Genomic DNA, 16,713 nt, shown 5'->3' with positions numbered 1-16,713 from the left:
ATTTTTTCATATAAAAACGAAAATTTTTACCGCATAAGGATTAAAAAACTTGGTAAATCATTTTTTGTCTTAAAAATCATTTTTATTTTTTTTTTTAAAAACCGTGAAAAATTTTCCTAATTTCAAAAATCCCTTAAGTCCAAAATTTTTTTAAACCTTCTTCTTTTTATCACTAGTGTCCCCGGCAATGTTCAGTTTTGTAAAAGCCATAACTTTACTGTGTGAGTTTTCTTTTTTCAAAGGTTTTTTCCCTCTCCCCCTAACTTATTGGGGGCTCTGTCTTTTTATTCTTCCTAATGCAGAGTCTTGCATTGGAGACATTCGATATTCTTGATTTCCGGAGCAAAACGTCCCTTCCTATGAAAAAATATATAATTTCGTTTATTTTTACGAAAATAATTTCGTTTAAATACAATTTGTATAAAGAAATATTATTTTTTTACATTCGTCACAAATTTGACATCTTTACTACTCATATCAACTTCCTTATGCCAATTCTTGCATAGTAAGCATGTTAAAATCTTGGTTTTCTTGGCAAAACGTCCCTTCCGTTGGAAAAAAATCAATAAATTCGTTTAAATATCATTTGTATAAAATATTTTTACATTCGCTGCAAGCTTGACATTTTTATTATTTATATCAATTTCTTATGCGGATTCTTGCATTTTAAACATGTTATAATCTTGGTTTCACGAGCAAAACGTCCCTTGCGATGATAGAAATAAAAAAAATCGTTTATTTAAACGAAAATAAATTCGTTTAAATAAAATTCGTATAAAAAGGCTTTTTGACATTCGTTACAATCTTGACAACTTTATTACTCATATTAACTTTAAGTTTTTGTTTGCATATATTTAATTTTACACATCATGAGAACCTGACAAAGTTTGCTGACAGGTTCAACTACAAAATATCATTTTGTAAATTTATGTATATAATATAGAGCACAAAAAAGGAAAAGAATATGGCTGTATTCATATTATGCTAAATAATTAAATCAAATGTGTGAAATAAAGAAATGAGTGAAATAAATGAAATACGCGTAAATACATTGAGTGAAATAAATTAAATAAATACATTGAGTGAAATAAATGAAAGCTTTCATAACAACATAAATATGATTAAAAGTAGGTACATGTACAGAGCTCAGTAAGACTTTTTTTCAATTTCTTTGTATTTTATATTTATGACCAAATGCCTATGCTTACCATGGTGGTATCACAGTTGCCCGTGTTATTGGATACATTGTCTTTGGGACATGACAAAGTAAAAATGGCGCAGTTTGCAGGGTCTTGATATTCTCCAAACACCTGTAATAGAATTTCAAAAATTTCATTCAGTTTTGATATACATTATTTACCTATAAAATGATTAATCATTTAAACTTGCATTAAATTGCATAAATGAATTTTCTGATCAGTCAAATTAACACCTCATAAATAAATTTGTTTCGATATGAAAATGATATCTTGCTTATTTCTCTTAAAAAGTTAGACCAGTTTTTACCAAATGTAAGCGACTTCCGTTTAGTAATGAAAAGGTAAATTGTGAAATAAGGTGGTGATGAAAACAGTGAATAAAGAAGCAAAGTTTGTTACAACGCTAGTGAATCTAGAATTATAAAAATTAACAGAATTATCAAAATGTTATGATTGCAGGAAATCTGGTAACAGTTTGACATTAAGAAATCTGACTGCCTTGACAATGTGTGGCAAATTTCACATGAGTATTGTTTTAGCCAGCAATCGAGTAGTTTCTGATATAATTGAGTACACTATATAATAAACGGTGCTAAAAACATAAAAAATGTTGGCGCACCGATAGACAAAAGTCCTACCTCATTTTCCCCAAGGCCATACGGCATAACAACTGGTATTCCAGATTCTGATTTTCTTATCACATAAACATTTTTGGCACTTGTTGCCTTTGGATTTCTTTTAAGATGAAGAGACACTGTTCGTCCTAAAACATCTAAATTTAAATCAACATTTTTTGGGAGACCATCTTTAGACTTTGTCGCACTGTTCAACGCTGTATCGTCCACAACTGTGAAATCGACGGGCTCTGAAATAAAAAGAGATGTTAATTATTTTAGAAATTTGTGATTCTTATAGAACGATGAGTTAGTTTCAGTTGCAAAACTTTCGTAAAATATATAAAATATTGAAGTGCTTGCGCAACTGCGTGTTAAAGGAATTATATCTGGCAAGGGGAAGTTAGGTTGATTTCAAAAATTAATTTTGTTACAGGCCGAATTCAACAAAAATGTAAACTATATAATACAATAGAGAAAAACAGAATCCCTAAAGAAAGTCCAACACGGCAAAATCGTAAAATGTTGTAATCAGTTATTTATGTCCAAATTTCATCACGTAAAATAAAATCATTTTCCGTTTGTTCTCCGAAGAACAGAAGTATCCACTATAATATTTGTCAATAAATTTGTTAAAAAGCCACTCTGATATGTTTATTTATTCATTTTATTTATTTACTTATTTTTTCTTTTTTTATGAAAATTTTATTTCATACCTGTTTGGTTGTTCGGATCATTTACTGCCTGCGACAAAGCATTTGATATCCATAAAACACTAATCAAATAAATATAATTCCGCTTCTTTTGCATGGTGACAATTTTCTCACTTGCCTCTTTTCGGACCCGTAATTACTTCTAAAGACAATGGCTGGTTATTATATATATAAGATATAAAACAGTACAAATGATGACGCCTACTTCACGCGCGCGTGCATTTCTGATTGATCGAAAAACAACAGGTAGTATTTAAAGCGGAGTTCCAGTAATAAATGACATTTATAGGGGCCCCCGTAAGTATAAACAAAAAACACAAAACACAATTAAGTTACGTAAACCGGACTCAGTAAAGTCATGTGGCTTTTTGTCATAGCATTTAATTAAATCATTGATTGATAACGTTTTATAAGAAAATACTAGAATATATACTTTGTTTAATCATATCCGAATGACTCAGGGTGAGTAAAATAAGTAATTATGTACAAATAAGGTATCAATTTTAGGAAAAAATGACACTATACTCGTACATTGTGTAAGCATGTCCCTCAAGCAATTGAACTTCATACCGTCTGAATCACTATGATATTTTTTCTTACGTTGAGCTCAATGTTTAAGGAATATATATATTGGAAAAAAATGTTGAGTTATCAAAATTATAGGGTATGGTCAAACTGCACTAATCTGTAGGCATACCTGGCTCTATACTGATATCAAAGGCCTTTCACTTTCGGTTTCTGCAGGTAATGGGTTGAGAGTATGACAAAAAGAACCGAACTGTGTTCATTCAGAGCATTAAGATTTGGACAATTAATAATGAGAATTCCTTGGCAAAACTTTTATGCTTCGAGGTTAAAAGTGTACAGAAGACCCATGTATCTCAATTGTCATCATCAATCTCTTATTCGAATAAATGATTATAAACAGATGAAAGGGGAAGCTTACAAACCATAGCTAGATTGGCTTCTTCTAAAAAGGTATCTTGCACAATTAACTTGCAACACCCGCGTCCATCCTCAAGAAAAAGGGGGAATCTTGACTTATTACCCTCAAACTCCCGTGCTATAGACAGTCAGCTGGCCAAATTCTGTTTAATGCTCCCGCACTTCAAGATAGGCAATTGCATCGCCCGGTATTTTGGCGCCAAAACAAAACAAACTAATTTTCCGGGACGGATAAAAAACATTCCATAGCTATTTCCTGCATAGTGACCGGAGGAATGCAGACCAGGGTTATTGCATTACACAATCGCTTATTTAGGTATTTTCTTCCTTCTCCCACTTTTCCCTCTTTTCTGTTAATGATGATCACGTGACATTGTGTACAAGGTCATATTGTACGCATTCATGCAAATTCCGTTTGTAGACAACCATTCAAAATGTCACATACAATGTCATAAGTTTAATGAATATACAAAAAAAGTCATACAATTATAATAACTTAATTATTTGAAATTTGTTTATAATCGTTTGATGTGCTGTGTTTTGTTTCTAATTAGTGGTACATTTTCGGCTGATTTCAAATTCAAATTATGTCAAGTTTGTATAAACAAGCAAACGCTTGTTTCTTTCGTAATCTGTATGGGAGAAAATGATAATAATGAAATAACTTCTGCTATGAAAGGTTATAGCTTAAAAGGATGCCTTCTTTAAATAGCCACTGGAATATTTGGCATCTATGCCGACAAAAACTTTTCTTTGATCACTGATTGATATTGAAATAGCTATGTGATAATATTCACGTCCTGCTCAATATCGTTTTGTCATTTATATATTTTTGGTAATTTACACAAAACTTGGGATCAACTGCTTTACAGTCAAATAGACCTTTTTGAATAATTGTCCCCCCGCGTTTTCGGACAAAACAGAGGTATAGAAATGACCTCTGTCCGTCCATTTGTCATAGTTTCGTGTCCAGTCGATAACTAAGCCATTTATCAAAAGGAATTTGAAAAACCTTTTATAATAAGACGATGTGTCATGCATAATAGCCATATCCCTATCTCAAGGTCAAGGTCACACTTGGAGGTCAAAGCTTAACATGGTCTATTATTAGGTATATTGTGTGTCCGGTCCATAATTTTTTTTCATAGATCAATGGATAGACAAATGTTCCCAATAAAAAGACGATGGGTCATGAGCAAAATCCGGACCCCCAACTTCAATGTCAAGGTCGCACTTGGAGGTCAAAACTTAACAAAGTCTGTAGGGTATATTTTGTGTCCGGTCCATAACTTTTTCATAGATCAAGGGATTTTAACATTACTAGGCTCAAGTTTTCACAATAATAATTAGTCTTGCGCAACACCCGGAACCCTAACATAAAAGTCAAGGGCACACTTGGAGGCCAAAGCCGAACATGGTCTGTTACAGGGTATGATGCAGTTAAGTATACAAGTATAAAAATGTATTTCTGCTGTCGCATACAAAGGAGTTATCTTATTCTATTTCTTTAATGAATTTATTGTTCAATTTGCTGATTTAGCATTGATCAAGACTTTGAAGATCCATACCACATTCTTTTGAAATAGTACAAATTAGTGCTTCATGTATAACGTCCATTACGCGGGGGACCATGGTAACTCTGTTACAAGTTATTGTTAATACTGTTCTAGTGACTGTTCTATAAAAGTCCCAAAGAAATGTATGATTAAGCAAATTGACACATCAATACGAAATAGCTCAAGTTGTTTGGAACAAATCAGGAAAACTTCGATTTTGCAGGGGTGATCAGATAACTAAGAATAAGATCATTCGAGGCGAAAATAAAACAATCTTTTTACTAAGGCGTTTTGGTTGATTCTGTTAGATAGTGGAAGGTATAAACGCATCTCACGAACCCATAGCACCTGCCGTTTAAGCGATGTTAAGTTAAGATAATATTATAACATGCTCAAACTTGATATTTGGATAATTACTACACACGCAGTCTTGTTTGAAAATTTAAATAAACATTTTTTGAATACACATTTTTTGAAAATATAAAATATATAACTCACTACGGGTTATCAAAGTATGATGAAAGAAAACTGATAGGTTCTTTTTTAAGAATAGACCACTTTAAAATATGACAAGTAATAGGGAATGCAGCTTCTCAAACATAATCTATACATTGTCTTATACAATTTAGACATATTTAGGAGGAATTTACTATACTAAATTTCAATAAATTTCTGCAAAACATTTTACCCACAGATGAGCAGAGTTCATCTATAACACAATATTTCGATTCAAATTTAACCACATAGAGCATAAAGTTATATAGATAAATTAATCAAATATGAGAAACTTACTTTAGTTAAACGAGTGCAATTGTTGGTATTTTTGTTATGTTGATAAATGATTTGATAACTCGTGTTATTAAATGGGACGTAAACTGACTGATTTCACTGGAAGTGAGTCATCAACGCGAGTCTGTCCTAGCCAGTTTAACCGACGTAACGTAACGTTTATGGCGTTATCTCCGTAGTAAATATGTCGTTTAAAAAGGTACTAAAATAACTGGAGCGTAACAATTGGTGTGAGACATAATAATATGTTTACAATTAATTGGTGAACCAATAAAATCAGCGTATCGACCTTCTAGTATCAGGATTTAGGTTAAACAACACGATCTGTTACATTTATATAGGTATATTTTTTTTCTAATAATTATGTAAACAGGAAAATGTATATAACACGCTATCACGACAATCCGTCGAGAGCACGACTTAAAATTAACGCATGAATCATGTATTTAGAGATATACACTTTCTATTTGTTTTTTTCTTTTTTTTTCTTCTTTTTTTTGTCGCACCAACACATTATATTAAGTCATATGGCAACGTTCCAGCTTTACTGGTGGAGGAAGACCTCAGGTGCTCCTCCGTTCCCTAGATAACCACTAGTGAATCAAATGTGTATTTAAAATTAATAAACGAAACGATAATCATATGCAGTCTCATTGTGAAAAAAGTAATGGAGTAATGTTAGATTTGTAACGTACATTGTCCTTTTTGTTGGGTTTAACGTCCCACCAACACCTTAAAGTAAATAAACGACCTTAACCACTTGGTCACGGACGCCCCCCCCCCCCCCCCCAGTCCTTCTAACCATACATACATCATCATATATAGAAATTTAAAGCGACGGACAGTAGGATTTTGAAGTACAACACCAATTAAAACTAAGATGTACAAGCAAATCATAATGTGTGAAGGCTTCTATTTCTTGAATTCGTAAACCTTAATATTAGATGTAAGGGAATGTAGTTTATAGGCGGCCGGATAGCTCAGTCAGTCGAGCCGCAGTACGGTATTCCGAGGGTCTCAGGTAGAGTCTCGGTCAGGATACATATTAAAAAAAATTCAAAAAATTGTTTTAAAAAAATGGAAAAAGAGAAAAAAATAGTGAGTAAAGTATGTAAAGGATCAATTGGGAGGGACATTTTTAGGGAAACCTCGAATGATTCCTGCAATGCAGAATTAAGGTATCCATGCAAGTGTTGTATTGCTTTGAAAATTGTATATCTTGTCTCTAAATAGTGTTGTACATCTAAATCCTACCGTCTGTTGAGGCCTTAACTCATCCCTGACCCACCACAGCAGAGACATGGGTTATGCACATCGCATAGTCGAGGTTAATATTTGAGTTAAGTTTGAAGAAAATCTGTCAGGAAATGAAGGATTTATAGAACTGAAGCGCTGGAGACGGACGGACGGACCAAAGCGACGTGATTCCAATTTATATACCCTGCGACACATTATGTTGGTAGGTTTATGCATACATTTATTATATAACATCATGAAAACTTTTAGCCTCTCTGTGGGAAACTTATAGTGTTATATTTCCAACAGTGTCATACGATTTTATATCATCACTATTAAACGAATTTATCTTAATATTAAAAAGCATTTAGTGTTTGGAATTATTTTTTGTCCAATATGATTGAAGTATTTCAAATGAATCGTAACACATTAACTTTGATAAACCGGCAAACTGTTAATCAGTCTAGTAAGTCGACTGTTTATAAAAATAATTTAAATCACTAAGCTGGTTAAAATTTATTAGTATGTATTAACAAAATTAAATTGGTCGCGCGGCCGGGCCGCGCCTGACTAACTTAATTTTGTACATACGTACTTTAGTTTAAATGGGAAAATACTGTTTTTTTTTCAGTGAGTATAGACTTTATCTCACTAAGACGATATCATTTTTTAAATTTCTACTGCGTGAGTAAGTGAGAGAATGTATTTAGGGATATTTTTACCTCTTTTTTGGTAATTTACGAGGATTTTTAGTGCGTTGGTAATGTGTAAATTACTATCCTAGGCCATTTCGCAATATTTTTCTTTTAAATACATTTTCATAATTGTCATGAAATTAAGCATGAATCTGGAGGCATGATGCTTTAACATAGTAAGATTTGACTAACAATTGTTATATCTTACCGATATATTTTAGTATCTCATAAGAAAGCATGAAGATAAATTTTGATATCGTGTTGATTTTAAACTGGGAAAACTGCATTTTTTACTTCCTTTAACTGGAATTATTCAAAAATTCATAGCTAAATCATTAACACTACATATTCGTATTTTATATAACAAACATAAACATAGTGAAAGAAGTCAAACATTTCTCTATCCTAATAAGATAAAAAATAAGAATGATAGGATAATAGTAAAAAAATAAGAATAATAATAACAAAATGCAGACCAGGTAAAGGATGATATATTGAAGCATGAACAATGCTGAACATTGTTATAAAACTTTTCTTAAATAAACCTGACAACATAATAGGTCAGATATATAAAAAGGCTGGCCTATGTACATGTATATGATTAAGATTTCTGCACATTTGTTTTGATGATAAAATGAACACAGCAATCGTAATGGTTTAAACATGTTAACAACTTTATAAACATTTTTGCTGAATTTGTATGTGGATCTGAATAGTATTTTTGACCCTTTATGTTAATCTGGTTGAACTGATTGACCAGTAATCTGGTAGACTGTATATTTAATAAAAGTCAGACAAAGTACCGCAACGAGCAAAATATTTCTTACAGTAGCGGTGTGTTGAAACAAATAAGTCAAACATTATTATGACATTGTGTTTAATAATAGCTGATATATTTTACGGTTAGAATAGGAATTAGGAATGTCCGCCTCGAGTGGTTCAGCCAACGACTGAAATAATATTATGACCATTTTTATACCACAAGATAAAAAGAAGTTCAGTATTTTATAGATTTTTTAAAAAAAAAAATACTTTTTTTTATATTTATTTTTCTTCTTTTTGACATTACAAATTTGAAGGAGTTCCCATTAAAATATTCTCTTTTATCATTTTTAATAAAAGTATTATCAATTATCATCTCAACGCCAAGAACATTTTGACATGTGACAGGCCTCAGGTTGATCGTAAGGTAAAGTGTAAACCAACGCTGAAAAGACTTTTACTCTATCTCTATCCATTGAGAAGTTGCTACACTTTGAAATCCGTTTTGATGGAAAAAAACAATGGAAAATAGTGGGTTTTTTTTTTTGGCAATTTGAGACGTCCCCCGTTGCCATGGTAAAAGAAAAGTAAAGATAAAGCATGCTGTTACAAAGGCTATGGTCCAGTCAACATTTGTGCCAAGTTTCATCAGTACTGAAGCACTTTTCATAGTTTCATAGCAGTTTGAACTTAAAACAGGAGGCTTTTAAATGAAAAAAGCCATTTTTCACTTATGCGGTAAAGGGATAAAAGATTATATCTTTTAAACGAAGTATCTAATTTAACAACTCCGAGATTCAGTTTCCTCCAAAATTGAAAACAAATCTCAATAACAAGAGCGAGCAGTAATCACATGTGTCGCCTCGTATCATTGCAGATAATGTGTATACGTAGCAGGAGACACAAAAATCATTTACAGGGCCAAACGCGTTTTTTATTCAAGGACCATAACTCAGCTGATAAAACGTGTGCAATATGCGCAAGAACTTCAGCTAGCGTTCAATTCTGTGCAGTTTCATTGAAATTGCATTAGTGGTATAAGAGGAGTAGTCCGGACAAACTACATGTATATTGACACCTATTTATTCAAGTCTGAAAACCCGTGTAACATGCGCAAGTATTAAAGCTACTGATCAATCATTTAAAGTTTCATTGAAATTGCATCAGTGGTATAAGAGAAGTAGTCCGGACAAACTTAAAAATTCAACAATCATAAAAGGGCCATAACTCTGACTCAAATCACTGAACCGTAAAATGCCAATATCGTGCACAACTAGATTTGGTACTGATCATTCCTGTAAAGTGTAGATGAAATTGCACCAGTAGTTTCTGACGAGTAGTCCGGACAAGTTTCTCTGTAGCGGGAAACACAGGAAAAAAACTACAAGCCGGACAAGTTTTGTGACGGACAGACTGAAAGACAGACAGACAGACATGACGTGTTCCCTATATGTCGCCACTACTCGTCGAGGCGACACAAAAATGACATGTTGTACAAGTAAAATATATGAATGATATTTTTAGAGGCGTAATACGGAATCCTATTTCGTCAACAATATTTCGCTAGTAACACGCGATAATTATCGCCCCAAAAGGGCAAAATTTTGTACTAAATTTTGTCTTAAATTTCGCTAGTCTCTCAAGCGATAATTATCGCTCTTTCACAAGACCAATGTTACTTATACTAGCAAAATTTAACAATTACGCCTCCGTAATGATGTGTTACTTTGTTACAAATTTGAGCATACATATTTTACATTCTAAAACACGACCCGATGTGAGGACAAATCTTTACTATTTTGTACGTCTGAACTAGCGATAGTGTTATACTAGTATAAAAAGGAAGTTTAAATACATGTAGGCATATAATAACATGGTTATTAAACGAGTATCTTGATAAAGAATTGGTTTTGGCCTTCACAGATTTTGCTGGGATGTGTCATCCTCATTAAGCAATCGAGCTGATCCTGTTTTAGCAAAAGTCCGCTCTAGTAGCTCTTTTAAGATATAAAGCAATATGTTTCCTGCGCAAAAATTAATGTTTCAATTTGAACGAAAGCTACTTCTAAAATAAATGAGTGAAAGAAATATATTTACTATTCTATTTCGTCAAAAAAAAGCAGCTTATGTAATATTTTGTTCCGGAACATTTTATTCATTTTTGTTTGTCGGGCATTACGGCGCACCAACTCAGTAAAGGTCATATGGCGACTTTCAAGCTTTACTGGTGAAGGAAGACCTCAGTAGCCCATCTGTGCATTATTTCAGGCACCAACGGGCATCCGAGTAGAACGACCGATATTCCGTAAGCTAGCTGGACATCTTCTTCACACGAAATAATCTAAAGTCCTTGTCGGGATTGGAACGAACAACGGTGAGGGGCAAGTGGTTTGACGACCTTAACCACTCGGCCACAGAACTCCCAAATTTTTTATTAAGTTATAGTATAACATTCACGTGTGTAAGACAACAGAGACATTCTTTGATAAATTCTTTTTAGAATCGGCCATTATTTCATGGAAACAATATTATTTAGTTTGTACTTTGATGATATACTTCATAAGATAGATATATCTTGATAGTTTACCTTATACATGTGTATTGTTTGGTTTTATTAACCTGTCAATTACATACTGATTACACGGTCGATGCACACAGTATATTAATCTTCGGTAGATTTTCGGTAAGTTCCGTGAGATGTACACTGTGCGATGGAATTTAATTTAATTTGTATCTCTCAACTAAGTGCACTCTGCGTTATAGCGCAATAGGGTAAAGCACGAGTTTATAATCTAAGTGCAACACGTGTTTTAAGTTCGAGACCGCGTAGGTCCATGTTTTTTCTTCTTATTAATACATTCAACAATATTGAAGCTATATATATGATTATTTTATGTTGTTCGTTTCGTTTTAATATGTTTTACTTAATTTTATTATGTCTATAACATGTTTTAAGAATTCATGTTTAAAATTAAAACGGATTAAAATCAATAAATCTTTTCAATGCTGTAAAACACACTACAAACTGTTCCATTAAAATATACGGCAAAAATAAAGAGAGTACTAAAACAATGGCAACAGCAAGGATCGAACCACAGACCTCTAAATTATTAGGCATTCTCTTAACCGACTGTACTATTTTGAATTAACGAAAATCTTCACTTTCAGCTGGCGTGACTTTCAATCCATGACAAATATATACTACATTAATTCTCGTAAACTACACGGACCAAACCGAAGTGGGATCGAATATTTAAATGAGTTCTATAATGTATGCATAATTGACAGGTCAATAAAATCAGACTATATATTAAATCCAGTATTTTTTTGTCTAAACACAGCAAGAGTCACACAGTACAATGTGTTTATTCACACGAAGCAATCTAACTACGGTTTAACACATAGAAGTAGCTATACTATATCAAGACCATATCATCGATAATTACAATTTAAGAAAATAAATGGTGAAAATAAAGGAGTTTGTATTAAAGCATAAAACAATGTCACAATCTTGGCTATAACATAAATTATACATATTTGTGGGAAAAAAAACTACTTTTGAAATTCAAAATTGTAATAACTTTATCTATTTTTCGATTTAAAGATCCTGTAATACAATTTTGTTATTGTTTTATATCATAAATATGATGCTCAAATTAAGATTTATCAATTTTGTAAGTTCCAAAAAGCATTATTTATAAAAAATATTACCAAATTTAACATTTCTATTAATAAAGGGAGGTAATTAAAAATTATTTTCTATAAAGACTAAGTCAAATTTTTTAATAAGAAATGAATGCATATATTTTAATGATTACATATAATATGTACAAATATTTGCAGTACATATTTTACATATTCTTCGGTTCTCGAAAATTGCTTTATAAGCATAATTATATACATATACATTGTATAATTTCACTAATTGTGTAGTATACAATCCGTGGCCGAGTGGTTAAGGTCGCTGACTTGAGATCACAGGTCCCTGACCGCTGTAGGTTTGATCCTCACTCGGGTCGAAATATTTCATGTGAGGAAGCCATCCAGCTGGCTTACCAAAGGTCGGTGGTTCTACCCAGGTGCCCGCTCGTGCCTGAAATAATGCCCGGAGGGGCACCTGGGGTATTTACCACAAATAAAAGCTGGAATAAAAATCGACGAAAAAATCTCGGCGGGGCGCTCTAGGATGGCCCGACTTGAGTGTACTGTCGCCCATATGGGCTTTCCGGCGGTGACCTTAAATAAACGCATAAAAATATATATATATACAATCTGAATTACAACATACATGATCTTTAAATGATAGAAAAAAAATTATTTGGTGTTACAAAAAATTATAATGCATGGTCAAGCATGGCGAGTGTTACATTTTCTTTGAAAAAAATGTTTAATACTTTAATTTGTTAACTACAATTGACAAGGTGTTCACGCCACCTGACCCTCATATTCATCAGTTTCTAACAGTTGTTGCATAGGCCTTAAATGTCTTTCGTTTTAAATGAGTGATCTAAGGTTACAATTTAGTTTCCTAAACTGTTACATCACAGCATCCCCTTATTAAATGAACGTAATATAAAAATCACCATCGGCTTCTGCGTAGTCCCAGGTAGCAATATTACGAGCACTTGTTTTACTGTTCTACTGTTACACATCAGACCTATTTCCAACATTTCTAGTTTGTATGGGACTAACAAGAGGCATGTGTCCAGCTAATTTCTGATACTTTCTGAACATCACTTGCCTCTCCTCTTCGTATTTTATAGCAGTAATCCAGTGCATAATGCTTTCTCCATCAAGAGTTGGGAAAAGTGCATTGTCTATACCTTCTTTAATGAGAAACTCAATCCAAGGTACCTGAAATCTTTCCAATCCCAGTTCACCTATGGATACAAGGACTCGTGTGATTCTTCGATAGTTTTCAGAAGGATTACTACAAAACAAAAAAGTCAGTGACTAAAATATAATATAAAAATGGTGTCATATAGATGATAAAACGGAAAAGGCTTCGTTTTTTATATCTAGCAAGACGGTTCATTTGAAAAGTAAAGTTTTATATAATTGTCACATTGACTAGCAATACAATCACCTTCTCATATAAATGAAAAGTACATTGTAAAACAACCTACCTATGCAGGCAAATGTAAAGCATTTTACTAGCAATACTGCCTATTTTGTATGTAATTTAAATTACTTACTAGCAATAGAATAGAGAAAATAAGAATCCCTAAAGAAAGTCCAACACAACATAATAGAAAATGTTGCAGGCTCGGTTTGATTGAGCCTGTTCATGGACGGTACTGTAAAGTGCAAACTACCGTCCACGCCCCCTAGCACCGGCTTAAGCAAAATTCAACATTTACACATGACATGGTGAAATTTTGAATTTAAAAACATCCGTAGATGTGTTCATACGGCGGTTATCATGGAACCTTCAACGTGACAGAGTAGTGCCATTCCATGAAAAGCGGCGTATGGTCCCCGAGTTAACCTTTGCAAATAATTGTTAAGAACAGTTCAATACAAATTACCTTTGCAGGTCATTGTAATTAATTTAAAGTAAATTGTAATACTTCCTACCTTTGCAAGTTATTTAAATTATTTACTAGCAATAGATTTAACCTTTGCAAATAATTGTTAAGAACATTGAAATACAAATAACCTTTGCAGGTCATTGTAAATAGAAGTAAATTGTAATTCTGCTAACTTATGAAAGTAATTTGAAAGTATATTGCAATACAGCTGTTATGTTGCTTTTTTAAATTAAATGAATTATAAAACTTACCTTTGCAAATAATAGTATCTATCTTTATAAGTACTCCTCTTCCTTCTGAATATACCTTTGATATCGTTATACAGCTTCATTCCATAAAAATCTAATATAACATCAAATGCTGCATACACTCTAGAGCTAAGTACATCATCCTCGCGTACTGCCTGTTTGAAAATAAATCAGATAACAAAAGCAAGTGATATTTAAGTGTAGCACAATATCTTCTACAATACAAAAAAGAAAGAAAATATTCAATATAAAATTTAATGTTAGTACATAATTAAACATTATAATGTTATTCAAAAGGGCCATATTTAAACGCATCATCTGATTCAAATATATTCTTGTTTTAACTCAGCTTGCAGACAGAAACAGATTCTACCCACGCAACTGTTTGTTTGTTTGTTTGTTTCATTTAACGCCTTTTCCCAACAGTATTTCAGTCATATAGACGGGTAGTTTCTTAACGAGTTACACCACTACAAGACTACCTTCCTCCGCGCTTAACTACCTAAGCATCTCCCATGGATCGAACACACGCCAGAGAGGTAACTGGATTAGAAGTCATCGACTCTAACCCCTCGACCACGGAGGCGGTAGACCCACGCAACTAAAGCAGACAAAAATCATCTAGGCCGTATGATCATGGTCTTTACTGTTTGTATTTCAATCTGAGCATATTTTGATATTTGTCCTAAAAGCGGTAAATGGTTTTGCCAAGATTAAAAGAAGAACAACATAATTTGATATATTCAATGTAGTAAGTAAGGGTTAATGACATACACTTTTCTTATTTTTTTATGGTATGATAATAAGTAAGAATAATTGTCTTCTCCTACAGATATCATTACCTTAGCTTCATGTTTATGTAGAATGGTTTATCTTCCATGTGTAAGGCACTTCTTAAAAACATTTGAAATTTAAAAGAAGCGTATGAGTTTAACATTATGAAATATTCTATATTGGTACTCTATGAAAAAGATGAAAAAAATATTCATCTCATTTTTTATGACATTTCATACTTGTAAAAATCCTTTTTATTCAACGTTTATATACCACTCTTTCTCGGGCTTCAAACACTCTTTTTCTTCTAATGGGTCAGCAACAAAGAAAACCTCTCTGTCAGTCCAGTTTGTCTTCCGCGTAACGTTAGATGTGTGAGACATACTTGTAACAAATACTGAAGCATACGACGATGACTGATCGCGGAATAAATAAGAGACTTGTGATTTTGTTCGGATTTTGTATTAAGTATAATGTTATGACTATTTCTTAGTAAAATCGTTAAAAGAGAGTTTCGTGAACCGCTCCTAAGTGCAATCTTATTACAGACCTTATTTGAGGCTTTTGTTTCAGACTCACGATTTTGTATGAATTGCATACCTGGTAGCTTTAAAGATGTGTATACTGATTTCATTACAAAAACGTTTTCTACTGTTTGTGAAGATTTGACAAGCTTGTCGCAAAATAAACAAAAACGAAAAATGGGAAACAACAAAGGGTGCCGAGTGTACTATTGTCTGAATGACCGATGGTCAGTTATAACCATAACACTGTTAAATATATATAAGTTTAATTCTAAGTACTAGAGCATATGTTTACATGTTTAAGCATTCTATCAAACTGTTATCAGAGAGACAAATTTACACCCACGTGACTAGAGAGTATATCATATTACACAACAACGAGGATCACAAAAGTTTTACAAGGAAAGCTTAACTACTACAAAAAGCGATGTGAAAAAGAGATATTTGTAAAGATAAAATTTCCTGTTTATTCAAATGTTATACTACATATAGGGACAATTAAACTTTGACTAGCCTTTTCAAAGGAAGACTCTTATAATGGGTTTTTTCATGGGAAGTGATGTAAGGATGTTTAATATAAAGCAGACTAGCTCCTGGACAGTTGTACATTTGATCATTGTGCGACTTTAGGTACCATACAAGTCTCGTTCGAACATTTGATTACAGGTATGTAATGAATATTTTATATTTATACATTTCACATTAACGTTTATTATGTGTCTACTCTTTAATCTTATCATTTGAATTATTCAAAGCGTTAAATGTAAAAAAAATCATACGTTTTTCATAAACTTTAAAAAAGGTATTTTTTCCTTTATCGTAATCGCTATCTTATGGTATTTTCCAATTTGAAAAGATAAAAAACATAAAGTTTTCTCAAAGTGTTTTTTTTATACATGACCGGTTTCATAATTAATCTTATTATAAAAATTAAAATTATTTCAAAGCATGTTTGCCCTAATATATTTAAATCGGACGTTGTTGGTTTATTTTCGAAAACGTTCGTAGTCACGTACGAGCATGATTTATAATTGACCCAGAATCGATAAAAACCAAGCGTGACATTCTTAATTAGCAGATACGAGGAAAAAAGGTAAATTATAAGAAGCAAATATTATACAAAATTT

General features: G+C 32.5%; 2 protein-coding genes across 2 annotated transcripts; both read right to left on the bottom strand.

Annotated features, from left to right (window-relative positions):
• Nucleotides 1-264: 264 nt before the first annotated feature.
• Nucleotides 265-2,685, bottom strand: LOC132719753 (uncharacterized). The gene is made up of 4 exons (XM_060703603.1): nt 2,530-2,685; nt 1,838-2,064; nt 1,209-1,310; nt 265-357 (listed from the first exon to the last, which is right to left on the bottom strand). The coding sequence occupies exons 1-4, from the start codon at nt 2,621-2,623 to the stop codon at nt 265-267; spliced, it is 516 nt and encodes a 171-aa protein (XP_060559586.1). The 5' UTR covers nt 2,624-2,685.
• Nucleotides 2,686-12,291: 9,606 nt separating this feature from the next.
• Nucleotides 12,292-14,416, bottom strand: LOC132719751 (opioid growth factor receptor-like protein 1). The gene is made up of 2 exons (XM_060703601.1): nt 14,292-14,416; nt 12,292-13,439 (listed from the first exon to the last, which is right to left on the bottom strand). The coding sequence occupies exons 1-2, from the start codon at nt 14,369-14,371 to the stop codon at nt 13,154-13,156; spliced, it is 366 nt and encodes a 121-aa protein (XP_060559584.1). The 5' UTR covers nt 14,372-14,416; the 3' UTR covers nt 12,292-13,153.
• Between the last annotated feature and the right edge of the window lie 2,297 nt (nt 14,417-16,713).

The sequence above is a fragment of the Ruditapes philippinarum genome, unplaced genomic scaffold (genome assembly GCF_026571515.1).
Source record: "Ruditapes philippinarum isolate M1 unplaced genomic scaffold, ASM2657151v2 ctg221_1_1_1_1, whole genome shotgun sequence".
NCBI lineage: Eukaryota > Metazoa > Mollusca > Bivalvia > Venerida > Veneridae > Ruditapes > Ruditapes philippinarum.
The sequence above is the reverse complement of the archived record's forward strand: the minus strand, read 5'-3'. Positions and strand labels throughout refer to the sequence as shown.

Bases quoted from the DNA above. Each gene is read 5' to 3' on its own strand.
- LOC132719753 (XM_060703603.1), bottom strand. From the start codon at position 2,623: ATGCAAAAGAAGCGGAATTATATTTATTTGATTAGTGTTTTATGGATA. The intron at 2,065-2,529 runs GTATGAAATAAA...TTTTTATTTCAG, and splicing joins TGATCCGAACAACCAAACAG to AGCCCGTCGATTTCACAGTT. The intron at 358-1,208 runs GTAAGCATAGGC...ATTTTTTCATAG, and splicing joins GCAACTGTGATACCACCATG to GAAGGGACGTTTTGCTCCGG.
- LOC132719751 (XM_060703601.1), bottom strand. From the start codon at position 14,371: ATGAAGCTGTATAACGATATCAAAGGTATATTCAGAAGGAAGAGGAGT. The intron at 13,440-14,291 runs GTAAGTTTTATA...TTTGTTTTGTAG, and splicing joins AGATACTATTATTTGCAAAG to TAATCCTTCTGAAAACTATC.